Raw genomic sequence first — 23795 nt, 5'->3', positions numbered from 1 at the left:
GGTGCCCAGGGGGCGCCCCGGGTGCTGTGCGCGGTGAGGAGGGTGCTCGCCCCACGGGGCTGCGGGCTTGAGGTGTGTGATCACCCACCGGGCCTCTCCGTGCCCTGCAGCACCTCGAGTCCATCCCAAGGGGGAGACTGCGCCCGGAAAGCCTCGCTTTGCCCGCCACAGAACAAAAAAAACACACAAAAAAAAAAAAACACCAAAAGAAGGACCAGGTTAATCCAGCGGCCGCGACGGCTTTGCCATCTGTTAGAGGGAGGCTCGAGCTTCCTCGCCTGGCTGAAAACACAGCGCAGGAGCTCGCCAGGAGCAAGCGTGGCAGGCACAGAGAGGAGCACGGAGCCTTTCGGAGCGTCCCCGCTGCTCGCCCAGCACCCACGGGTGCTAAAAATCGCTGCTCCGGGCACCTAGCTGAGGAGCAGCACGTACTCCTTCAGGCAGGTGGGCAGGGGCAGCTGCTCCACGGCCTCGGGCAGGAAGCGCACGCCCAGGCTGCGGCGCACGGCGTAACGCGAGAGCGTCTGCAGCGTGCCGGGGGCCGAGCAGAGCAGGGTGAGCTTCTGGCAGAGCTGCTGGTCCCTGGTCACCTCCCAGGGCATGCTGCCGTTCTTGCGCAGCTCGAAGTGTCCGATGGCTCGGTGCAGGAGGTCGAAGCAGGAATCCTCGCGCTCCGTGCCCAGTCCCCGCACCAGCAGGGCCACCAGGCGCGAGATGGGCGTCTGCCCCTTCAGGTTGACCACCCGCACCTCGGCCCCGAAGTCGAGCAGGACGCTGACGCTCTCCAGGTTGCCCTTCATGGCCGCCCAGCTGAGCGGCGTGTCGTCGTTGTAGTCGCGGGCGTTCACCAGGGCGCCGTTCTCCAGCAGCGAGCGGGCGCACTCGGCCATGTTCTTGAAGGCGGCCCAGTGCAGCGGCGTGTCCTTGTTGCCATCCAGGGCGTTGGGGTCGGCCCCGTACTCCAGCAGGATCTCCACGCAGGTCTCGTCCTTCTCGGCCGCGTAGTGCAGCGCCGTGCGGTTGTAGCCGTCCAGGGCGTTGACCTGCGGGGAGGAAAGGGCGGGAGGGAAACGGGGTGGAAAAACAGCGGGGCAGGGGGTAGGGGCGGCGCGAGGTTCCCCCATAAAAACCAGGCGGCGTTTGGTGGCCCTTCAGGTCTCGCCCTTCCCATCCCAAACTGGCAAAATCTCAGCCAAAAACGTCTCCGAGGTGTTAAAAAATCCCTCCCTGCTCCCTCAGAGTGCCTTCATCCCGCCTGTTTTGCCCCAAAAAGTGGCAGAGCAGCCGGTACCGGGGCCGTTTTGCCCCAAAAAGGGGCAGAGCAGCCGGTACCGGAGCCGTTTTGCCCCAAAAAGGGGCAGAGCAGCCGGTACCGGAGCCGTTTTGCCCCAAAAAGGGGCAGAGCAGCTGGTACCGGGGCCGGCACCACCCCAAGGTGCTGTTACCTCTGCTCCCTTCTGCAGCAGCAGCTCCACGCAGTCGGCGTCGGCCACCATGCAGGCGCAGTGCAGCGGCTTCAGGGTGCCGTGCATCCCGTTCACGTCGGCGCCCTACAGGGACACGGAGTCGTTAATGGGGTGGTGATTAGTTACCAGTAATTAATGGGGCGCCCCCAGCCAATGTCTGGAATTAATGGGGTGCCCCTAAATTGGCACCCATCATTAATAGGGTGCCCTCAATCAGTGCCTGGAATTAACGGGGAACCTCTAGTCGGTGCCTGTCATTAACAAGGTGCCCCTAATTGGTGCCTGTCATTAATAGGATGCCCCTAATCAATGTCCATCATTAACAAGGCACCCCCAACCAGTGCCTGGAATTAACAGGGTGCCCCTAATCAGCACCCATCACTAATGGGGCACCCCCAACCGTTGCCTGTCATTAACGGGAGTCCCCAACCAGTGCCTGGAATTAACGGGGCACCCCCAATCAGTGCCCATCATTAACGGGGTGCCCCTAATTGGTGCTCATCATTAACAGGGCACTCCCAACCAGCGTCTAGTCACTAATGGGGCACCCCTAATTGGTGCTGTTAATTAACAGGGCGCCCCTAATGGGTGCCTGTCATTAGCAGGGTGCCCCTAAATTATTGCCTGTCATTAATGGGGCACCCCCAACAAGTGCCTAGAATTAATGGGGTGCTCCTAATCAGTGCTTGTCATTAATTGGACGCTCCCAACCAGCATCTGTGTTGGTTGAGAGCATCCCTAATTGGTGCTGTTAATTAACGAGGCGCCCCTAATGGGTGCCTGTCATTAACAGGGCGCCCCCAACCGGAGCCTGGAATTAACGGGGTGCCTGTAATCGGCACCGGTCGTTAACGGGGCGCCTCCAACCGGTGCCTGGAATTAACGGGGCGCCCCTAATCGGTGCCTGACACTAACGGGGTGTCCCTAATTAACACCTATCATTAACGGGGCACCCCCGGGGGACGGAGGCCCCGGTTCCGCCCCCCTCCCGGTGCTCACCCGCCCGATGAGGTCCTCCACGTTATCCCGGGGGAAGGAGCGGATGGCGGCGATGGTGCGGATGAGGCGCTCGGACAGCGAGTACTTGCTCTGCACGCTCTGCATGATGTACCACATCCTGCGGCACCGGGGGCACCGGCACCGGGACACCGGGACACCGGGACCCCGCCGCCGGGCCCGGCCGGGCCCCGAGGAGGGGGAGGAGGAGGAGGAGGCCGGAGGGGGGCGGGGCCCAGGCCCAGGCCCAGGCCCGGAACCGGCGCCGCCGCCGCCGCCGCCGCAGGCCCACCGGGAGGCGGAAGCGGCCGCCGCCACCCGGAAGTGGAAAGCGGCGGTGGTAGCGCATGCGCGGAGGACTCACCGGCATCGCCCCGCTCGCCTCTCCGCCAATCAGCGAGCGGCGCCCTCCCGGAAGCCCCGCCCTCTCAGCGGGCTCGTCCCCGCGCGGTGCTTTTAACCAATCGATAAGCTCGGCGGAGGGCAAGCCCCGCCCTCGTGGTGGCTCTCAGCCAATCCGCTGCCGCCGGGCTCGGCTCGGGGCGCCGGGGCCCCGGCTGGGGGGTTCGGGGGGGGCGGGGGCGCTGGGACGGGACCGGGCGGGGGGGGGCACGGGGGGGGGGGGCGGGAGGAGCCCCCCCACCCCGGGGCTGCGGGGCACTGGGATATACTGGGATTGACTGGGATTGACTGGGACGTACTGGGGGCACTGGGAGGCACTGGGATATACTGGGATGTACTGGGACATGCTGGGGGCACTGGGACGTACTGGGATGTGCTGAGGGCACTGGGATGTGCAGGGAGAACTGGGATGTACTGGGAGGCACTGGGATGTGCTGGGACATACTGGAGGCACTAGGATGTGCAGGGAGCACTGGGATATACTGGGATATGGTGGGGGCACTGGGACGTGCTGGGATATGCTGGGGGCACTGGGATGTGCTGGGGGCACTGGGACTCACTGGGTACACTGGGATGTACTGGGAAGCACTGGGTATACTGGGACACACTGGGTGCGCTGAGATGCACTAGGACACACTGGGATGTGCTGGGAGGCAATGGATATACTGGGGACGCTGGGAGACACTGGGACTTACTGGGAGGCACTGAGTATACTGGGATGCACTGGGACACACTGGATATACTGGGAGGCACTGGGTACACTGGGACACACTGGGAGCACTGAGTATATACAGGGATGCACTGGGACACGCTGGATGTACTGGAAAGCACTGGATGTACTGGAACACACTGGGACACACTGGATGTACTGGGAAGCACTGGGACACGCTGGATGTAGTGGGAGGCACTGGATGTACTGGGAGGCACTGGGTGCACTGGATGTACTGGAAAGCACTGGGACACGCTGGATGTAGTGGGAGGCACTGGATGTACTGGAACACACTGGGACACACTGGATGTACTGGAAAGCACTGGGTTCACTGGGACACACTGGGACACCCCCACCAGCCCCATCCAGCTGCAGACACGGGGGGGTGGGTGGGTGCAGACCCCCCCCCAGCACCCCCTGCACCCCCCCACATCCATCCCACCCGGGGGGGGGGTCCCCATCTCCCCCCATTCACCCCCCCATTGGGGTCCCCCCTTTGTCCCCGCCCCCCCCCCGGCTGGGGGGATCCCGTCCCCCGGTCCCCACGGCCGGGTGGGTTTGATTTGGGGGGGGGGCGATGTGAGGGAGGGGGGGGCAGGAGCTGCGCCATCGCGGGGGCCGAGCGGGAGGCCCCGCCGCTGCCGCCCCCCCCCCCACGCCAGGCCCCGGTGAGTCTTTATTTTTTTTTGGGGGGGGGGCAGCGATGGTTACGATGAGTTTGTATTTTGGGGGGGGGTCCGGTGGTCTCCCCCCCCCCGCGGCCACCCCATTTCTTTGCTTGTTTCCCCCCCCCCCCCAGCAGCGTTTCCCTATCGGAGCGTGATGGACGCCGAGGGGGGGCCGTCAGCCCGGGACCCCCCCCAGGACCCCGAGACCCCCGAGGGCACGGCCGCAGGTGAGCCCCCCCCCACCCGCCCCCCGACCCCAAAATCCCCCCCCCCCCGTAGCGTGGGGATGGTCCCGTATTGGGGGGGGGGGCACGGGTGAGCGGGGAGCGGGGGGGTTGGGGGGAGATGGGGGGGGGTTGGGAGGGGGATGCTGCGATCCTACAGCGTGGGGGTGTCGCCATCCCATAATATGGGGGCATTCTGATTCGTTGGGGGGGGGTAAAAGGAGGGCAGGGGTGCCCCCATCCCATAATATTGGGGTGGCTCAATCGAAGGGTGAGGGGGTGTCCTGGTTTGGGGGGGCACCCTCAGCCCATAATATGGGGGTGTCCTGTTTCAGGGGGGGGGGGGCAGGGGTGCCCCCATCCCATAATAGGGCGATGTCCCAGTCTCACAGCATGGGGGTGTCCCGATCCTAGGGTGTGGGGATGCCCCGTCCCCATTTAATTGGGATACCCCAAATGTGGGGTATGGGGGTGCCCCGATCCCAAGGTATGGGGGTGTCCCGGTCCCTTGGCACAGGGATACCCCAAATCTGGTGTATGGGGATGCCCTGTCCCCATTTCATGGGGATACCCCAAATGTGGGGTATGGGTGTGCCCCAATCTCAAAGTATTGGGGTGCCCTGATTCCTTGGCACAGGGATACCCCAAAACTGGGGTATGGGGGTGCCCCAGACCCAGGGTGTGGGGGTGTCCTGGTCCCTTGGCACAGGGATACCCTAAATCTGGGGTATGGGGGTGCCCTGATCCCAGGCAGTGGGGGTGCCCCAATTCCTTGGCACAGGGGTGCCCCAATCCCACTTTATGGGGGTGCTCTGATCTTAGGGTAAGGGGTTTCCTCGGTCCCTTGGCACAGGGATACCCCAAAATGGGGTATGGGGGTGCCCCAGACCCAGGGTGTGGGGATGCCCCGTCCCCATTTCGTGGGGATGCCCCAAATCTGGGGTATGGGGGTGTCCCGGTCTCTTTGCACAGGGATACCCCAAATCTGGGATGTGGGGAAGCCCTGATTCCTTGGCACAGGGATACCCCAAATCTGGGGTGCCCTGATCCCAGGGTATGGGGGTGTCCCAATTCTGGGGTGCAGGGGATGCCCCAGCCCATCAGAACAGGGGTGCCCCATCCCTACGGCACGGGGGTGCCCTAACCCCGCAGCACAGGGCGCCCCGATTTTGGGGTGCAGCGGAGCCCTGCTCCTGCCCCATGGGGTTTCCTGGGACCCCAACTCCAGGAATTTGGGCTCCGGGGTCCCCCTCGGCGGTGCCACCCCCACGCCTGTCCCCACCTGGGGACACGCTGTCCCCGTCCCACACCCCAGGCCTGTCCGGGGGGGGGCACCCTCTGCACCCCAATTCCAGCCTCAGGGGGCTGGTGGGGGTGTCCAGTGGGGTGCCAGCACTGTCCCCAAAGTGGGGAGGGGGCAGAGGGGCCAGGGAAGGGGGGACGGAGGGGGTGGGGAAGGGGAAAGAAGGGTGGAGAAGGTGGGAAGGGGGATGGAGGGGCCAGGCCAAAGGGGTGAAGACAGTGGAAATAGGATGGGGAAGGGGCTGAGAGGATGGGAAAGGGGTCAAGGGGATGGGGAAGGGGATGAGGGGATGGGAAAGGAGTCAAGAAAATGGGGAAGGGGTCAAGGAGATGGGGAGAGGGTCAAGGGGAGGGGAAAGGGGATGGGGAAGGGGTCAGGGGATGGGGAAGGTGCAAAGGGGTGGAGAAGGTTGGAAAGGGGCTGGGGAATGAAGGGACCGAAGGGGTGAAGAAGGTGGAAATGGGATGGGGAAGGGACCGAGGGGATGGGAAGGGCCCAAAGGGATGGGAGAGGGGTCAAGGGGATGGGAAGGGGCCAAGGGGGTGGAGAAGGTGGAAAAGGGACGGGGCAGATGGAAAAGGTCTGGGGTAGGGACAGGGGCTGGGGAAGAGGTCGGGGAGATGAAGGAGGTGGAAGAGGGACAGAGAAGGGGAAGAGGGGATGGAGAAGGTGGGAGAGGGCTGGGGAGGGGATGGAGAGGATGAAGAGGGGGTGAAGAAGAGGATGGGGAAGGGGCCGGTGGCTGGAGAAGGTACAAAAGGACGGAGAAGGTGGGAGAGGGCTGGAGCAGATGGAGAAACAGGAGGGTGCAAAAGGGATGGGGAAGGGGCAGAGGGGTCGTGGTGCCCCCCGCCTGCCCCGCGCCCCCACTGGTGCCCAGCTCCGCTCTCCCTGCAGCCCTCCCCGGCAGCGAGACCCCCGGGTGCCCGGCGGCGAGGCGGCGGCGGAAGGCACCCGCCCGGCCCCGGGGCAAGGCATCGGGGGGCTCGCGGGGTTTGGGACCCCTGGAGGAGCTGCTGGGGCTGCGGGGGGGCCGCCTGCGCCCCACCATCTGCGGCGAGTGCGGCAAGGGCTTCAGCCGCAGCTCGGACCTGGCGCGGCACCAGGTGACGCACACGGGCGAGAAGCCCTACACCTGCGGCGCCTGCGGGAAGGGTTTCAGCCAGAACTCCAACCTGGCCACCCACCGGCGCATCCACACCGGCGAGAAGCCCTACGGCTGCGGGGCCTGCGGCAAACGCTTCAGCGAGAGCTCGGCGCTCGTCCAGCACCAGCGCACGCACACCGGGGAGAAGCCCTACCGCTGCGGGGAGTGCGGCAAGCGCTTCAGCGTCTCCTCCAACCTCATCCGCCACCGGCGCACCCACACCGGCGAGAAGCCCCACGGCTGCCCCGATTGCGGCGAGGGGTTTCGCCATAAATCCCAGCTCCGCCGGCACCAGAAGCTCCACGCCGCGTGACGGGGACCCTGGCGCGCGGGGACGAGGAGCGGTGGCGCTACCGGTGCCGATGCTCGGCCAGGATGGGGACCATAAGGGATGGGATGGGGGTTGGGGATGTGTGGCACCCATGCGCCCAGCCCTGGTGCACCCAAAATCCCCAGGACTGGCCTCAAAAGCCAGGCTGAGGAGGCGCTGTGGGGCCGCAACCTGGATCAATAAAAGGTCCCGGTGCCGAATCACTCGCCCAACGTCTTCCCCAAGTGCCCCCGGGCAGTGCGGGCTGGGTTTTGGGGCCCCCACCGCTGCCACCCCGCTTTGTGCAGCCCCCACCACCATAACACTAAATAGGACCCTAAGGAACACGAACGTTGCCAGGTTCTCCCATTAAGAATGCTCCCAATGGAAGCCTTTGGGTACACCTTAACTCCCCAGGGGAGCCTTTACACAACCCCACACTCAACAGGACTCTGCGCCTTCTCTCCTTCCAAACAACCCTAAACATAAATGTGACTATAACACTCGACCTTAACTAGGATCCTAAAAAATGCCTACGTCGCCACTTTCTCCCATCAAAAAGTGCTCCCATCAGAAGCCTTTGGGTAGACCTGAATTCCCTTTGGGAGCCTTTATGCAACCTCCCACACGACAGGACTCTGCTTTCTCTCTTTCCAAACAATCCTAAACGTAACACTAAACCTTACCCTAATTAGGACCCTACAAAAACTGACGTTTCCAGTTTCTCCCATCAAAAAGTGCTCCCAATGGAAGCCTTTGGGAAGACCTGAACTCCCTTAGGGAGCCTTTATGCAACCCCACACACAACAGGACTCTGCACATTCCCTCTTTCCAAAGAACCACGCCATGCCACTCGGCATCCTGCAGGCCCCCTGGCCCCCCAGGCACCCCCCAGAGGAACACACACCAGGCACAGCCTGACCCTGCCCTGGTGGTAACTGAGCCACCAGGGCCGGGGCACTCTCCTGGTGGGTCTGACGGTGACAGATACGTTTTTAATGAGTGGTGGAAGTGAATCAATGTCGTAACAGCCTTGGGGAGGCATAGGGGGCATGGCAGAGTGCAGCAGGAAGGGAAGTTTGGGGCTGCCGTATTCCCTAGAGCACGAAGAGGGGGCTCCAGGGGTCTTCTCTGGGAAAGGAATGGGAAGAGGGCAGCTCCTGGAGCTGCAGGACCCCAACCCTGATCCGAGCAGTCCCAGGGAAGATGCCTGCTTACTGCAGAGTCCACGGTACACAGGGCAGGAAGGGGCAACGGCAGCTGAGCTACCTGTGCCCGGTTTGGGGTGGGGGGGGGGATCAGGCTCAAGGAGGGGTGGGGAAGATGCGGTCGAAGTGTGCCAGCAGCAGCTCCACGGCCTGGTTCTGCTGGGACATGCCCACGGCCAGGCTGCCGGGCTCCCGCTCTGGGCGCAGCAGCGTTGGCCCGAACACGATGCCGATGTTCTGGCGCGTCATGAGGTTGACGTCTGCCCGCTCCATCACCCTGGGAACGCACGAAATTCAGGGAGAGGTGCCTCATGCAGCCCACCTAGCCCCCCCCATTCTCCCTCTGTTGTCCTTGGGGTCTTGTCCACCACGGCTCCATCGCTCTGATGGCATGCCCTAATCCCTCATCCCACCCCATGGGGACCACCCCGTCCCTCCCCAGCTCAGCCCCTGTGATCCTCATAATGCAAACCTTCAGACACCCCATACCCTGAACCCTCTGTGGGGAATCCCCAAGCCCACCCCCAGCCCGGCAGCAGCCCCCTTACCGGCAGAGGTGGGCCACGAGGTAGCGCAGGGTGGCATAGTTGGGGGGGGGCAGGCTCTGCACCAGCTCAGCCACCCGCTGCACCTGCTCCTGGGGGTCCGGCAGCTCTGGGGGAGACACAGGGGTCAGACATCATGCCCCCCCCCCGAGATCTCACAGCCTTGGGACCCTGTGGGGAGGCACTTACTGATGGCTTCAATGAAGGGGTTGAAGAGCTCGTAAGGCACGAGGGGTTCGGGTAGCTCGCGAAAGAAAAGCTTGAGGGCACCGGTCACCACGTGGATGTCGCTCCACTCAGGGTCCTCCAGGCTGAACCGCTCCTCTGGGGGGGAAATGGGGAGGCTCAGCCTGCGTCTGGGCCACCACGGGCTTGGCAACCACCAGGGCAACCTCGGCACAGCCACCCCGGCTCACCTTGGCACAGCTGCTCGGGGAAGACGTAGCGCCCATCCGAGGTCACAGCTCGTTCTGCAGAGATCAAAGGGTATTTGGGGTGTGGGGGGGACAGGGATGGACGGTCACCTCCCCCCTGTCTGTGTGTGTGTTCTCCAGCACAGCCCCCTTGCCCCCGCCCAGCTGGTGCCCCCTCATCCCCTCACCCTGGTCGACGGCAAAGCGCAGCTTCTGGATCACGGACAGGTTCCCGTTGATCCGGTAAATCCCATCGACGTCAAGGCCTGGGGACAACGATGGGGTGAGACAAAGCAGGTGGCCCTGTGCTAACTGGGGGGGGAGCTGTGCCCCCCCGGGGTACCGACCTCGCTCCTCAACAGCCTCCACGCAGAGCCGGACGAAGCGGGGCACCGTGGTGTTCTCCCGCTGGCACAGGGCTTCCAGGCGGCACCCGAACACCTGGTCTGGGACAAGGCAGTGCTGGGGCAAACTGGGAGCGGAGGGAATGGGGTTTGGGGACTGGGGCCGGGGGGGGGGAAGCAGGGAATTAGGGAGAAGCAAGGGCAGGGAGGGGCACCAGGAATGGGGTAAGTCACTGGGGTCAGAAAGCGGCGCTGGGATGGGAGACACTGAGTCCAGTTGGGACTGACGGGGGCAGGGGGACTTGGGGTGGGGATGGGGACAGTGGGACAACTGGGAACCAGCATCCAAATCTCACTCTTACAACCTCGCCTCCCGCTTTCGAGTGCAAAGGGGGTATGTGGAAGGGTTTGGGGGGTTCCAAGGGTGCAGTGGGATTTAGGGGAGGTCCCAGAGCTGGGGATCCCCACCTCGAATGAGCCCCTTCTCCTGCAGGCTCTGGAGCGGGGGCCGTTTGATGATGAAGCGCCTCAGCCTGCTCTTCACCCGTTTCTTCTCCGAGCTGTCAGGAGCAGGGGGAGTACCTGGAGGCAGAGCAGGCCTGGGGGGGTCACCACAGCCCCGAGCCCTAACCCTAAGCCTTCCACCCTCAATCCCCAGCCCTACCTGGGGACCTGGTCCCCTCGGTGACCCAGGGCGCCTCATCCTCGTCCCCGCTGAGCTCCCCCAGGTCCCTGCTGGGTATGTGGCGCAGCCACCCGAAAGGCACATCCATGGGGTTCTCCAGGTCCTGGTGGTGATGGGGAGGGTCAGCAGCGAAAGGCAGAGCTGTGGGCGACCACCGGGCAGCCCCCGTCCCCCAAGGCACTCACCAGCCGGTGGATTACGTCCCGTATAGCCCGGGCCCACTCGTGGATCGTGGCCTCGTGGTCTGACTGCAGCAGGAACTCATTACCTGTCACCGTGCGGAGCTGGGGAGGTAGCAGGACGTGGGAGAGGGGCAACGAACCCAGGGGACCCCAGACCCTCCCACCCTGCCCTAAACAGGGGCTCCTGGGGTGCCCCCAACCCAATTGGGGGTCTCCGTGGCCCCGGCTGAAGTGGCAACCCGTGGCCCATTCTAGGGCATGTTTTAGGGGTCCCCTTGTCCGAGAGGGCATCGCTGCAAGGTCTGGATGCTTTTGGGGAGCCTGTTGTGCATTTAGGGTCCCGCTGCACTCACGTGGATGACGTTCTTCTTGCTGGAGAGGTGGCGGGCCCAGTCCAGCGCAGCCCCTCGCAAATCCACGCTGCTCTCGGGACGGCTGCTGGCAGGGCACTGCGGGGCAGGGGGGGTCAGGGGTACCCCGTGTCTCCACAGCCCCCACCCCTGCTGTCCCCACTGTCCCCCCGTGCCTCCCATTGCCTTGGCAGCCCCCCAGCTACCCCCCCCAGCTCCTCCGTGCCCCCAACTCACCCAGGTGGCGGGTGCCGGGCCCTTGGGCTCCTTGTAGAAGACGAGGCTGTTCCTGGCCAGCACCACCCAGCAGACCCCCCAGCTCTTCCTGGGGGCAGTGGGCGAGGGGCACCTCACCAGGGCTGGGGGCAGGCTCGGTGCCCCCTGCCCCAGTAGAGGGCCTCCGGCGCTCTTTGATCACTCTTGCCCCAGATTCTCCCCCCCCCCATCCTGGCACAGCCAAAATCACCCTTTTTTAGCCCAGGACATTGCGTGCCTGAAGCTGTAGAGCCCTCCCCTCACCCCCCAGGTATGGCACAGCCCCTCCAGCCTGGCATAAACTCCCCACCCCAGCTCGCACAGTCCAAAATGGGGATCCCTTCTCCCCCCCAAATCCGGCATGGACCCACAGCCTGACACAGCCCCCCCATCTTAATACAGACCTCTGCAAGCCTGCACAGTCCCTTCTGCTTTACCAGAGGACCTCTCTGCCCTGGCAAAGCCCCCCCATGCCCTGACACCTCCCCTTAATTAATGAGAGCCCCCCCGCCCTGTGGTGAACCCCACCTTAACCCCTGATTAAGCACCCCATGAGCTCCCCAACCCCAGTCCCCCTTCCAGCAGGACCCCCCCATCCTGGGGCAACATCCCACCTACCCCAGCCCTCACCTGAGCTTCCTGCCCCCCTCAGCGATCTTGGTCCTGTTGAGCTGCCCGGCCTTCTGCACCTCCTGCGGGAGCACAGCCCCACGCAGTCAGCGCTGCCCCCGCTGCCCCCGCTGCCCCCAGCCCCCCCGGCCCCAGGGTAACTCACGGTGGGTAATTCAGGGCTGCAAGGAGGGGGCTTGGCGGGGGCCTGGGGGGGCAGCGAGGTGGCTGCGCAATCCTCCTGGGTATGCTGGGGTCGGGGCTGGCCATGGATCACCTGCGGGGAGATGGTGAGAGCCCCGGATACCTGCCAGGCGCTCGGTGCTGCTCCTGTTTCCCATCCACGCTGCCTCAACGCCCCCCCTGCCCAGCCCGGTGCCCCCCGTCCTCCTCCTTCCCCTCCCACCCCGTCCCCGTGCCCGCACCCCGTGGCTCACGGTGCCGCCGCTGTCCGGGGAGCTCTGGTGTGCCGGGCTCCTGGGGCGCTCCGCAGCAGGGCTCTGGTCCTGTGCACGATGGAGGGGACACGGCTCAGCCTCGGGGAACGGCACGGCTGGAGACCCACGAGCTGGGGCTCCCCACGGCAATTAACACGAGTGTTAATTGCCAGCAGCACGGTGGGGCCATGCCAGGGATGTGGGTGGGTACAGAGAGGGTTTGGGGAGGCATCGGGAGAGGTGCGGGGGGCAGTGGTGGGGCCACAGGGGAAGGGTGGGAATGAAGATATAGGATTTAGGATATAAGATATAGGATATAGGATGTAGGATATAGGATATAGGATATAGGATAATGGGAGAGCATCAGGGGGTCACAGGAACCATTGTGGGGGAGAGATGGAAGAGGATGGGTGGGCATTGGTGGAGGCACAGAGGGCACGGGGAAGGATGCTGGTAGGGAAATGGAGCACGTAGGGGTGCACGGAGGGGTGGGGGCGTGTAAACCCAGCCATTTGGGGTGCTGCCCCCCATGCCCACCGCCTCCCGGTGCCGCCGGGGGGGTTTCCAGGAGGTCACGCCCGTCTGGGGGTTGTAGAAGAAGCAGCGACCGGTGCTGGGGTCCTGGTGACGTTCCCAGGCCCCCAAAACCTGGAGGGGGGCCCCAGCTGGCACGGGGGGCTCTGCTTGGCCCCCTGCCCGCTGCAGCTCCTCGAAGTTGCAGTAGATGGGGGGGGTCACCATGCCAGCTCCGGGCAGGGGCACCTGTGCAGAACAGACCCTCACCTTGACACTTGCCCTGTCCTGGGGGCTTAACCCTTGCACCCCAACCCTCTACAACACCCCCAGCCCCAGGAGCCCCCCCCCGCAGCAGCAGCACCCCCTCGCCTTGCCCTTCTGCCGTGCCCCCAGCCCCACGCTGTGCCCCCCACATCACACCCCAAAACCTGCACCATGCCCAGCGCAGGTCAGGGTTTTGCAATCACCTCCCCGCAGACATTTCCCCTGCTGTGTCCCCCCCCCCTGGCATCTGTGCCCTGTGTCCCCCCCCCCCCAGGCCTGATGCCTCTCTCCCACCTGATGCCCGCAGCAGCGCAGCCCCGGCCCTTGAGCCCTGCTGTGGGCAGCACGGCCCCCCCCGGACACCCCCCCCCCCACTGCACTTCCTCCGCTGCCCCCACCAAGATGAGGAAGCGGTGGCAGCGGGGGCGGGGTTGGAGGGTGCTGGGGTGCAGGGGGGGGGATGCGTAGGGTGCGGTCCAGCAAGGTTCAGGGTGCAGGCAGGAGGTGCAGGGGTGTGGAAGGTGGGTGCATGGATTTTTTTTTTATTTTTTTTTTGGGGGAGGGGGGGGGGCAGCAACAAGGGGGGCAGGTGCTCCGAGAGGGACAGGGCTGGGGGCTGCCCTCGGAGAGCCCCCCTCACTCCCCACTTACCCCAGTGCCCTGGGCCAGCAGCTCCTGCTGGGATTGGGATGGTGGCGGGGCTGGGGGGCCAGGCAGGGCCCCCCCTGCCAGCTGGCTGGTGCTGACGCTGCGGCCCACGGGGCGCAGGGGTCCGCTGGCCTCCCGGGGAGGGGCAGAGGGGGGGCCACACAGGTTCTCCACTGAGTGGTACTTGGACAGCAAGCCTGGAGGAAGAGAGCGGGGCACCCACCAACCTAAAAGGATGCTCGGGGGGGGGGGCAAAGTCCCCAGCCCCATGACCTTTGTCTCCCCCAGTGCTGTACCCTCTGCTCCCAGTGTCCCCAAACGCCCCCAGCCCTTTGCTCCCTGTGCCCCCCCCATCCCCACCTCACTCACCCGTGTACGCCGGCAGGCTCGGGGGCTGCACGTCCCATCTCCCAGCCTCACCGGGCTCCAGCTCGGCCACGTAGGTGGCAGGGACGAAGAAGGGCCGAGCCCACCGGGGCTCGCCGGCCCGCCTCACCTGCCACCAGTCCTCGTTGGCCTTGCGGAGCAGCAGGAATTGCTCGCCCGCGGCCATGGCCACGCGCCGCCCGTCCTCGGCACAGTAGGCGTAGTCGTAGAGGGCGCGCAGCACCACGGCCGGCTCAGCACGCCGCCACCGCCGCCCCTCCAGCCGCCACCTCCCCGCCAGCATCCTGGCTCAGGACGCCGGAGCCCCGGCCATCTGTAGGGCGCGACGTCGGGGGGTCAGATGTGCCCCGCACCCCCATAGCCGGCGCGGCTCCGCGTTGTGGTGCAAAAGGGATTGGCGGTGGGGCAGCAGCGGGGACCCTGTCTGTAGGGTCTGGGGTCTCCGGGGAACACCGAGCCCCGAGGCCAGGCTGTACCCTGCCACCACCGCGATGGCACACGTGCACCCCGTACCCCACTATCGTGGATTTCCCCCCCCCCAGTCACAGCAGTGCCCCGTGGCAGGCCCAGCCGTGAGCAGTGCAGGGATCTGTGCGCTGCCCCGGTTCCTGATGCCGAGGGAGCCGGCGTCTGAACCTCGGTGTGGGGGGCAGCGAGGGGAAGCGAGGGGGCTGTGGTGTGGGGTTGGCTGGGGGTGCGGGGGGTGCTGGGGGTATGGGGTTGGCTGGCGCTCGGGGACCTGACGGAAACGCAGCAGTTTCTGCAGCAGGAAGCAGCGAGGCTGCGGCTTCCTCGCACCGCACGCTATGGGGTTGGGGGGCATTTCCCGGGGTGGTCTCGGCCCCAGGTTCCCCAGCGCCCATCTCCCACGGTCCCACGGCCCCAAAACTCCCCACGCGTCCCCCGTTCCTCATCCCACAGCCCCACAGTGTCACGGCCCCCGCTCCTCACCCACGGCCCTGCCGCTTTCCCGGTTCCCCGCTCCCCATCCCAAAGACCCTCCAACCCCACAGCCGTGCTTCCGGACCCCCAACCCCACAGTTCAGCAGCTCCCGGCCCTGTTGGGGTCCCACTCACCATCTTTGGGGTTCTGCCATGGAGCCAGCGGGCAGGACCCGACGCCGGGTCACGGGGGTGCCGGGGACGGACGCGGGGCACGGGCAGAGGAACCGGGCGTCCCCCCACCCGCCCCCCCCCAGCCCCACTCGACCCCAAAAGCCTTTCGGCTCTGCCCACCCGTTAAGCAGAGGGGGCGACACCCGTGGGGCCGAGCCCCGGTGGCAACCAGCCCCGGGGTGCTCGCACCGCCCCGGTGGCAAAACCGGCCCTGTTCCGGGGGAGGACCCCAGCCCGATCCCCGCCGCCCGCCCCCGCTTCCCTTCGCTCCCCCCCCTGCACGGCGGCGGCCCGGGGACCGGGACCGGGACCGGCACCGGGATTGGGACCGGGATTGGGACCGGGGGGGGGTGAAGCCGGGCTGCATTTGCACGGAGCCCCCGGTGCGGCCCCCCCGACGGCTCCCCCCGGGATCTGCACCTGCCGGGGGGGGGGGGGCAGCGGCGGTGACGCGGGGCGTGCTGCGAGGCGGGGCGGGACGGGACGGGTGGGACGGGGCTGGAGGGGGCTGGACGGGGCTGGATGGAGCGGAACAGGACCGAACGGGACGGGACCGGACGGGACGGGGCTGGAGGGGACGGGTCGGGACAGGACGGGACAGGACGGGACAGGACGGGGCTGGACGGGACTGGACGGGACTGGACGGGTGGGACGGGGCCGGACGGGACCCGACGAGGAGGGACGGGACAGGATGGGACGGGACGGGGCTGGACGGGACGGGACGAGACTGTACGGAACCAGACGGAACCAAACGGGACGGGACCGGGCTTGACGGGACCAAACGGGACGGGGCTGGACGGGACAAGACGGGACGGGACAGGACCAAACGGGGCTGGACGGGACGGGACGGGACCGGGCTGGACGGACGGGACCAGACGGGACTGGGCTGGACGGATCCAGACGGGACCGGACGGGACTAGACGGGACCAGACGGGGCGGGACGGGGCACTCTGACGCCCGCGGGCCGTTCTCGGTCCGAGGTCAGGGCTCCGGCTGCGCTCCCGGGAACGCGCCCGGTGCCGGCGGCTGCCCCCCGTGGGAGGGGGGGGGGGGGGGGGGGCGGCCCGCAGCTCCTCTCCGTGACGTCACCGCCCCGTGCCCCGACGGCAGCGGAGCCGCAGCGGCCGCGCTCGGTTGCCATGGCAACGCCGGCCGGCGGGCTGCGCCGCGAGGAGGCTCTCGCGAGAGCTTGGGCGAGCCCGCGCGGAGCATTGTGGGAGTTGTAGTTCTACTAAACGGGGACTGCCTATGTCGGAAGCTCCCCGCGCGGAGCATTATGGGAGTTGTAGTTCTAATAAACCAGGACGCCCCGTGTCGGAAGCTCCTCGCGCGGGGCATTATGGGAGTTGTAGTTCCGGGCCGAACCGGACGCCCCGTCCCGGAAGCCGTCGCCCTCCCGCCCCGGTTGCATCAGCGGCGATGCGGTTGCAGGTGGCGGCGGGCGGCCCCGCGGCGCTGAAGGTGGTGGCGGCCGCCGAGTTCGCCGCCGCCCCGGTGCGGCTGTGCTGGACCCCCCCGGCAGGTCAGGCCTTTGCTGTGAGGGTTGGGGGGGGACCGGCAGCACCGGGAGGGGGGGACCCGGGGCACCGGGAGCCCCCCCCGTGCCCCCCCCACGCCTCACGGCCTGTCCGCCCCCCCCCCACCCCCCCAGAGCAGCCCCTGTCGCCGCTGTGCTCGCCGTGGGTGCCCGCCCTGCAGCTGGACAGCGGCGCCGTCCTCTTCTCCCCCAACGCCATCTGCCAGTGAGTACCGGAGGGGCTGCGGGGCACCGGGACACCGAGTGGGGACCGGGGACGGAGCCGCAGCGCTGCCCCTGCCCCTCCTCTCCCCCCTCTTGCAGGTATTTGTTCCTGGCCGGCGGGCAGGAGCCGACCGACCTCACCAACCAGTGGCTGGAGTGGGAGGCCACGGAGCTGCAGGTGGGTGGCTGAGGCGCTGCTGGGACACGGTGAAGGGGTCGGGGTCGTGGCCTCGCCTGCCTGACCCCCGCCCTGTCCTGTTCCGCCCTCTGCTCCTTCCAGCCGGTGGTGGCGGCGGCCCTGTACGCGCAGCTGGTCCATGGCAAGAAGGGGCTGGAGGCGGCAGGGCAGCTGGGAAAGCTGCTGGCTTACATCGAGCAGAGTTTGTCCGGGAGAGGCACTGCCTACCTCGCCGGGGTAAGTGGGACCCCAGCGTGGGGGAATCCTGCTCTCAGGGTGGGATTTGGAGGGCAGCCCTTTCCCCAGGGAGCTGTGTGCCCTCCTGTGTTCCCTGAGGCAGAGCCCCGTGCCTGGGCTGGGGCTGTCTCAAGGCTTGACGCTGCTTTTCTGGCCCAGGATACGCAGTCGGTAGCTGATGTGGTTGTGTGGGGAGCCCTGTTCCCTGTGCTCCAGGATGAGGCCAGCCTGTCAAGTAAGAGGGAAATCAGTGTGTCAGGAGGGGGATATTTCCTGTGTCCCCACAACTATAAGAACCGCCTACTGTCTCCTCCCCAAGACGAGCTGCAAGCGCTGAGAACCTGGTTCCAGACCATGACGCTCTCGGAGGCCTGCAGGAAAGCTGCTGACTCCGTGCTGATGCCCAAGGGGCTCCTGGAGTTCAAGTCCTACCTGCAGAAGCAGCCTCCACCTTGCCTGGCCATGGAGAGAGCCACCAGCAACGAGCCTGAGGTACAACCCTGCCCGCCTTGCTCAGCCACGACACAGGAACAGGTTTCCCCTTGAGACTGATGGCAATAATCACGCAGCCCCCCGCTGGGACCTGCTGACCCCTCGCTGTTTTCCCCACAGGAGGAAGAAGCTTCCGAGCGGGCCCTGACAGAGGAGGAAATCACAGCTGCTGCAGACGCCTGGGCCCGTGGTGCTGCGGCACTGCCCAAGCCCTGGCAGCCACAGAAACCTGTGTGAGTCCCAAACTGATGCAAGGTTTGGGCTGTTGCGGACACCTGGGCGAGCTGGAAGGGGGTTGCAGGCTGATGCTGTGTTGCTGCGAGGTGAGCTGGCCTCGTTGCCCTTTGTGTTTGCAATAACTGCTCCTGTCTGTGCCAGGTTGCCTGTGGAGGGCATGAGGAACGTCCTGATCACCAGCGCCCTGCCCTACGTGAACAATGTGCCTCACCTCGGGAATATCATCGGCTGCGTTCTCAGCGCTGACACCTTCGCTAGGTGAGTTCTGGGCACCACAGCACGAGAAGGACGTGAAACTGGTGGAGAGTTCCAGAGGAGGGAGACAAAAATGGTGAAGGGCCTAGAGGGGAAGAGGTATGAGGAGCGGCTGAGGGCACTGGGCCTGTTCAGCCTGGAGAAGAGGAGGCTGAGGGGGGACCTCATCACGGTCTACAACTTCCTTGCGAGGGGGAGTGGATGATGCAGGCGACCTGTTCTCTGTAAGACCAGTGGTAGGACCCACGGGAATGGCATTAAGCTGAGGCAGGGGAGGTTCAGGCTGAACATCAGGAAGAGGTTCTTCACCGAGAGGGTGGTTGCACACTGGAACAGGCTCCCCAGTGAAGCAGTCACTGCACCGAGCCTGTCTGAATTTAAGAAGCGATTGGACTGTGCGCTTAGTCACCGGGTCTAAACTTTTGGGTAGACCTGTGCGGTGCCAGGAGTTGGACTTGATGATCCTTACGGGTCCCTTCCAACTCGGGATATTCTATGATCAGATTCTGGCCGGTGGAAGCTCCCTGGTGCCAGAGGTTCATTGGGGGAGGTGGAGGGGGCAGCCCCCAGCACCTGCACAGGTGTCAAAGCCCTCTGCCCGCAGGTACTGTCGCCTGCGGAACTGGAACACGCTGTACGTGTGCGGCACGGACGAGTACGGCACGGCCACGGAGACCAAGGCGGTGGAAGAGGGGCTGACTCCTCGGGAGATCTGTGACAAGTACAACGCCATCCACGCTGACATCTACCGCTGGTTCCACATCTCCTTCGACTACTTTGGCCGCACCACCACGCCTCACCAGACCACGTGAGCCGCTGCGTGGCCCAGGGCTTCGTGGGAGGGTGGTTTTGGTGCTGTGGATTTTGGGGGAACCCCAGTGAGCCTGGCTGAGGGTGTTCTCGGGCTCTTGCGTGTCTTCTGGCTGATTTGTGACTGCTCTGTTCCTTTTTCTGGACTTTTGTAGGATTGCCCAGGACATCTTTCAGCGCCTGCTGGCCCGTGGCTTCCTGCTGCAAGACACCGTGGAGCAGCTGCAGTGCGAGGGCTGCCAGCGCTTCCTGGCTGACCGCTTTGTGGAGGGCATCTGCCCCTTCTGCAGCTACGAGGAGGCGCGGGGGGACCAGTGTGATAAATGTGGCAAACTCATCAACGCCGTGGAACTGAAGGTGGGATGGGATCCCTCTGGGAGGCCCGTTGCTTTGCCTGGGACCCCAGCTGTGTCCTGGGCTCTATCCAAGCCGCGTTTTTCTGTTTTTCTTCCCAACAGAGGCCCCAGTGCAAGCTTTGCAGGGGCGTCCCTGTGGTAAAGCCCACCCAGCACCTCTTCCTAGACCTTCCCAAGGTAAGCTTCCCTCTCCCTGGGGGGCTGGGGAGGGGACAGGACCCCCCCTGGCACCGCTTCCCATCCCGGTGTGCTGCCAACAGCTGGAGGAGCAGCTGGAACCGTGGCTGGAGCACTCCTGGAGCACCGGGGACTGGACAGCCAACGCTCGCTACATCACTCGCTCCTGGATCCGGGACGGGCTCAAGCCCCGCTGCATCACCCGTGACCTGAAGTGGGGCACGCCCGTGCCTCTCAATGGTTTCCGTGACAAGGTGGGGGGCTCCTCAGCCACAGGGTGTCCTCCAGTGGCCAGCCGGGGCGTTCCTTGCTCAGATATTGCTTCCCCCCCAGGTGTTCTACGTGTGGTTTGATGCTCCCATCGGCTACTTGTCCATCACGGCCAACTACACGGACCAGTGGGAGAGGTGGTGGAAGAACCCGCAGCAGGTAAGAGCTGGGGCAGGTGCAGGGTTGGGCTTGGGGCAGAACTGGGCTGCTGGGGTCTGCTCACGTCCCCCCCCTGCTTCGCAGGTTGAGCTGTACAACTTCATGGCCAAGGACAACGTCCCCTTCCACAGCGTCATCTTTCCCTGCTCGCTCCTGGGCGCTGATGACAACTACACCCTGGTGAACCACCTCATTGCTACAGGTACCGGGGGGCTCTCCGGGGATTTTGGGGGGGTCTCTGCTTTCCCTCAGTCCTGGGAGCAGTCCCGTCAGCCCCACGCGGGCACAAAACAAAAACATTTCCCTACTTTGATTTGGAAAACCCCCGTGAGCAGAGCGTGGAGCTACGACTATATGGCCGTGCCCTCTGTGTTGTGGGACCGTTCCCTGCCTGAGTCCCACGGTGATGTCTCTGCCCTCCCCAGAGTACCTGAACTACGAGGATGGGAAATTCTCCAAGAGCAGAGGCGTGGGGGTGTTCGGGGACATGGCCAAGGACACGGGCATCCCAGCCGACATCTGGCGCTTCTACCTGCTGTACCTGCGGCCCGAGGGGCAGGACAGCGCCTTCTCCTGGAGCGACCTCATGCTCAAGAACAACTCAGAGCTGCTCAACAACCTGGGGAACTTCATCAACAGGCGAGGCACAGTGGGGAGGGTGGAGCACCTCCAGCTCCAGTCTCTGCTCACGCCTGCCCCTCCGTCCCCAGAGCTGGAATGTTTGTCTGCAAGTTCTTTGGTGGCGTCGTCCCCGACATGATCCTGACAGCAGATGACAAGAGGCTGCTGGCTCGGGTCACCCTGGAGCTGCGCCAGTACCACCAGCTGCTGGAGAAAGTCCGGTGCGTGGCTGAAATCTCAGGGCCGGGCAGTTCAGGGAGGTGGGGGTGAAATCTGAGCAGGCACTCAACCCCTCTCTGCCCTCCCCCCCCCCAAGAATTCGCGACGCCCTGCGCTGCATCCTCAGCATCTCCCGCCACGGCAATCAGTACATCCAGGTCAACGAGCCCTGGAAGAGGATTAAGGGCAACGAGGAAGACAGGTAGGAAGAGGTTAGGAGCAGGGGGGCTGCCAGGGCTCAGGAATTAGTGCTGACAGAGGGGTTTCTGCCTGGCAGGCAGCGCGCAGGCACCGTGACCGGCGTGGCAGTGAACATGGCCTCGCTGCTGGCCGTCATGGTGCAGCCCTACATGCCCAGCGTCAGCCTGGCCATCCAGGGGCAGCTCTGCATCCCCCCAGAGTGCTTTGTCCTCAGCCACATCTTCACCTGCACCTTGCCCCCTGGGCACCGTGTGGGCACGGTAGGCGGCCGGCTGCGCTCCTTGGGCAAGGGATGAGTGGGGTGGGGGGGGGTTAACCAGAGCCCCGCAGGGCTAAACCCTCTTTTTCCCCGGTTCCAGGTGAGTCCCCTTTTCCAGAAGCTGGAGAATGACCAGATTGAAGCCCTCCGCAAACGATTTGGGGGAGGGCAGGTGAGTGGGGGCCCTAACGCTCCTCTGACTTGGGCAGCTCCTATTTGCTCCATCTCTCCTGCTTCTTTCCTCACTGTCTCTCCTTTCCCAGCCTGAAGACCTCACTGTAGTATGTCAGGTAACTCCCTGGTGCTGCTGTAACTCTTCCCCAGCATGCAGGGGGTGCATGGATGCATAGCTCTGTTTCTGGACCCTACACCACCCCCTTCTGTCCTTCCACAGGCTAAGCCAACCCCTCCAGCCTCAGCCCCTGTTCCAGCTCCAGCCTCTGGGCCTGTTGTGGCTCCAGGTGACCCCCAGCTGATCCAGGAGCTGACAGAACAGGTAGCCAAGCAGGTGAGTGCATAGAAGCTGCCCCATCTCAACCCTTTTCCCCTCTCCCTGGCCTCACAGCCCTCACCCCCGGCCTTCCCCAGGGCAACCACGTGCGGCAGCTGAAGGCCAACAAGGCAGAGAAGGCAGAGATTGATGCTGAGGTGGCCAAACTGCTGGAACTGAAGAAACAGCTGGCACTAGCAGAGGGCAAAAGTCCCGAAGTGCTTGTACCGAAGGGGAAACGGAAGAAATAGCACCTGGCTTCCCTGTATCACGGGACAGCTGCAGCCCTGGAGCTACAAAGAGACCAGACTGAACTGTGCTGATGGTTACATGCGTGTAATAAAATGCAAGAACTGTACAGTGTCTGGAAGCTATGCCTTCCCCATGGCATCAGTCTGTGCCAGGTGGGCAGCGCCCCTCCAGTTCATGGCTGCCCCCCAAGTCCATCGGGGACAGCAGAGTCCTGGTCCCGGTGCCTACAAGGCCGTGTCAGCAGCTAGGTCTGGCGGAGGTTCACTATGCGGTTGATGAGCGCTCTCCGGGTGTTCTCCACCTCAGCACTGAGCCGCCGGATCTCCTCCCGGAGCTGCTCGTTGCGGGCTGTCAGCTCCAGCACCCGCTGCTCGTTGCTCAGCTCCCGGTTCTTGGCCAGCGCCTTGTTTGCTGTCACACCACTGCCCCTCTTCCTCTTCGCCTTGTGCCCCGCCTGCTCATCCTCGGTGCCCACGGGAGTGGGGGAGCTCCTGCAGAGAGCAGGGTCCGGTGGCTGCACTGCCTCAGTGCCCGCTGCACTGTGTGGTCCCAGCAGCTCCTGCAGCTCTGCAGTCAGGGCAGCATCCAGCTCACAACTCTCTAGAACGCTGCCAGTCCCCTCCGGGCCCCACAGGGGGGCTGTCTCTGATGGCCCTTCCTACAGGGAAAAAAGAAGGAGCCAGTCCCAGATGACAGACACCCCCTGACCCATCTCTCCCCCCAGAGCATCCCCAGCCCCTCTGCTCACCTGTTCAGCCCCCCACGGTGCTGGAAGGCCCGTGGGCTCCGCTGCTGCCAGCATCTCCTGCAGGTCCTGGTACCAGGCCTCAAGCTCCCAGCCAGGCAGGCCACCAGTGGGCCCTGCCACAGGCAGCCCCTCAGCTGCCATCGTCACCTGCAGGCCAGCCTGGGGCTGCAGGGAAAGGGAAATAAGTGCAGTCAGGACCCCTGACACCACAAAACCGCTCCTGGGGAGCAGGGCTTCTCCCCCAGCCCCCCCCGCACGCAGGGTGAGGCTCCCCCTTACCTGCTCTCAGGTGTGGTGATCCACCAGGATGCACTTTCTCCGTGATGCCTGAGGAGCAAGAGGAGCGGGATCAGACGCGCTGTGCCCCCCTCCCACGGCTTTGGGGACAATCCCGGAGCCCCCAGCCCACCCCCCAGCTCCCCGGGGGTGTACACGGAGCCCCCCCTCCCCCCCGGTACCACAGCCGGGCCTCCCTCCCGCCTCACCCCGGGGGCAAGGCCTAGGCCCCGGCCCCCCGCCCCCCAAAGCCACCGGTGCTTCGGGACCGGACCCCTCGGGACCGAACCACACCGGACGGGACCGGGCAGCCCCGCGGGGTTCCCCCGCACCTTCCTGCGCGGCCCCGGCTCCCCACGGCTCCGTCCCGCGCGCTGCCCCCGGCCCATCCTCATCCGCATCTTCCCCGCTCCCGCAGTGCCGCCGCCCGCCCCCGCCGCTCCTTTTAAGCCCTCGCATGACGCAAGGCTTGCGTCAGCCCCGTCCAATGGGCGCCCGCGGCGGCCGGAGGGGCGGGAAGAGCGAGCCAATGGGAGAGGGAGGAGGGGGGCGCGCGGCCCCCTCGCCCGGCGGTCACGCGCCCCGCGGTGGGTCACGTGGGGGGGTGATGCAACGGCTGGAAACAGGGCGCGC

The 23795-nt window shown here is 65.3% G+C and overlaps 5 protein-coding genes across 11 annotated transcripts; 2 read left to right on the top strand and 3 right to left on the bottom strand.

The window, feature by feature from the left end:
* Window positions 1-198: 198 nt before the first annotated feature.
* Window positions 199-2791, bottom strand: ASB8 (ankyrin repeat and SOCS box containing 8). The gene is made up of 3 exons (XM_082781415.1): window positions 2466-2791; window positions 1446-1550; window positions 199-1043 (listed from the first exon to the last, which is right to left on the bottom strand). The coding sequence occupies exons 1-3, from the start codon at window positions 2580-2582 to the stop codon at window positions 411-413; spliced, it is 855 nt and encodes a 284-aa protein (XP_082637541.1). The 5' UTR covers window positions 2583-2791; the 3' UTR covers window positions 199-410.
* A 1020-nt stretch (window positions 2792-3811) lies between these two features.
* LOC309888822 (uncharacterized protein) lies at window positions 3812-7844 on the top strand. Of its 5 annotated transcripts, none has more exons than XM_082781420.1 (3): window positions 3812-3958; window positions 4373-4468; window positions 6666-7844. In XM_082781420.1, the coding sequence occupies exons 2-3, from the start codon at window positions 4396-4398 to the stop codon at window positions 7226-7228; spliced, it is 636 nt and encodes a 211-aa protein (XP_082637546.1). In that variant the 5' UTR covers window positions 3812-3958; window positions 4373-4395; the 3' UTR covers window positions 7229-7844. The 5 variants fall into 5 exon arrangements, with proteins under 5 accessions (XP_082637546.1, XP_082637543.1, XP_082637542.1 ...); XM_082781417.1 differs by having other exon boundaries at window positions 3812-3962; window positions 4376-4468; XM_082781416.1 differs by having other exon boundaries at window positions 3812-3962.
* A 362-nt stretch (window positions 7845-8206) lies between these two features.
* Window positions 8207-15356, bottom strand: ARHGAP9 (Rho GTPase activating protein 9). Its single transcript, XM_082781392.1, has 18 exons — window positions 15146-15356; window positions 14051-14381; window positions 13685-13878; window positions 12791-13015; window positions 12242-12322; window positions 11983-12093; window positions 11838-11899; window positions 11190-11277; window positions 10956-11051; window positions 10606-10704; window positions 10400-10523; window positions 10204-10317; window positions 9739-9837; window positions 9580-9657; window positions 9395-9448; window positions 9168-9302; window positions 8982-9087; window positions 8207-8710 (listed from the first exon to the last, which is right to left on the bottom strand). Exons 2-18 carry the CDS (start codon window positions 14349-14351, stop codon window positions 8530-8532), a joined length of 2148 nt encoding a protein of 715 aa, XP_082637518.1. The 5' UTR covers window positions 14352-14381; window positions 15146-15356; the 3' UTR covers window positions 8207-8529.
* A 1193-nt stretch (window positions 15357-16549) lies between these two features.
* MARS1 (methionyl-tRNA synthetase 1) lies at window positions 16550-22137 on the top strand (the record flags this gene model as incomplete). Of its 3 annotated transcripts, XM_082781385.1 has the most annotated exons (22): window positions 16550-16706; window positions 16836-16926; window positions 17025-17103; window positions 17206-17340; window positions 17500-17575; window positions 17660-17832; window positions 17953-18065; window positions 18211-18327; window positions 18929-19132; window positions 19290-19491; window positions 19593-19667; window positions 19751-19921; window positions 20001-20096; window positions 20181-20298; window positions 20522-20735; window positions 20807-20938; window positions 21034-21138; window positions 21214-21397; window positions 21497-21568; window positions 21660-21686; window positions 21791-21904; window positions 21985-22137. In XM_082781385.1, exons 1-22 carry the CDS (start codon window positions 16604-16606, stop codon window positions 22135-22137), a joined length of 2754 nt encoding a protein of 917 aa, XP_082637511.1. In that variant the 5' UTR covers window positions 16550-16603. The 3 variants fall into 3 exon arrangements, with proteins under 3 accessions (XP_082637511.1, XP_082637509.1, XP_082637510.1); XM_082781383.1 differs by having other exon boundaries at window positions 16555-16926; XM_082781384.1 differs by lacking the exon at window positions 21660-21686 and having other exon boundaries at window positions 16557-16926.
* A 245-nt stretch (window positions 22138-22382) lies between these two features.
* DDIT3 (DNA damage inducible transcript 3) lies at window positions 22383-23573 on the bottom strand (the record flags this gene model as incomplete). The annotated part of the gene is made up of 4 exons (XM_082781424.1): window positions 23495-23573; window positions 23166-23213; window positions 22887-23051; window positions 22383-22796 (listed from the first exon to the last, which is right to left on the bottom strand). Exons 3-4 carry the CDS (start codon window positions 23025-23027, stop codon window positions 22383-22385), a joined length of 555 nt encoding a protein of 184 aa, XP_082637550.1. The 5' UTR covers window positions 23028-23051; window positions 23166-23213; window positions 23495-23573.
* Window positions 23574-23795: the final 222 nt, after the last annotated feature.

Source organism: Aythya marila, assembly GCF_965140915.1.
Source record: "Aythya marila genome assembly, chromosome: 30".
Taxonomy (NCBI): Eukaryota; Metazoa; Chordata; class Aves; order Anseriformes; family Anatidae; genus Aythya; species Aythya marila.
The sequence above is the reverse complement of the archived record's forward strand: the minus strand, read 5'-3'. Positions and strand labels throughout refer to the sequence as shown.

Bases quoted from the DNA above. Each gene is read 5' to 3' on its own strand.
- ARHGAP9 (XM_082781392.1), bottom strand. From the start codon at position 14,351: ATGCTGGCGGGGAGGTGGCGGCTGGAGGGGCGGCGGTGGCGGCGTGCT. The intron at 13,879-14,050 runs GTGAGTGAGGTG...CTCTTCCTCCAG, and splicing joins GAGCCTGCCGGCGTACACGG to GCTTGCTGTCCAAGTACCAC. The intron at 10,318-10,399 runs GTAGGGCTGGGG...CTCTGCCTCCAG, and splicing joins CGAGGGGACCAGGTCCCCAG to GTACTCCCCCTGCTCCTGAC.
- LOC309888822 (XM_082781416.1), top strand. From the start codon at position 3,881: ATGTACTGGAAAGCACTGGGTTCACTGGGACACACTGGGACACCCCCA. The intron at 3,963-4,372 runs GTGGGTGCAGAC...CCCCCCCCCCAG, and splicing joins CTGCAGACACGGGGGGGTGG to CAGCGTTTCCCTATCGGAGC. The intron at 4,469-6,665 runs GTGAGCCCCCCC...CTCTCCCTGCAG, and splicing joins CCCCGAGGGCACGGCCGCAG to CCCTCCCCGGCAGCGAGACC.
- ASB8 (XM_082781415.1), bottom strand. From the start codon at position 2,582: ATGTGGTACATCATGCAGAGCGTGCAGAGCAAGTACTCGCTGTCCGAG. The intron at 1,551-2,465 runs GTGAGCACCGGG...GTGTCCCTGTAG, and splicing joins TGGAGGACCTCATCGGGCGG to GGCGCCGACGTGAACGGGAT. The intron at 1,044-1,445 runs GTAACAGCACCT...TCCTCCCCGCAG, and splicing joins TGCTGCAGAAGGGAGCAGAG to GTCAACGCCCTGGACGGCTA.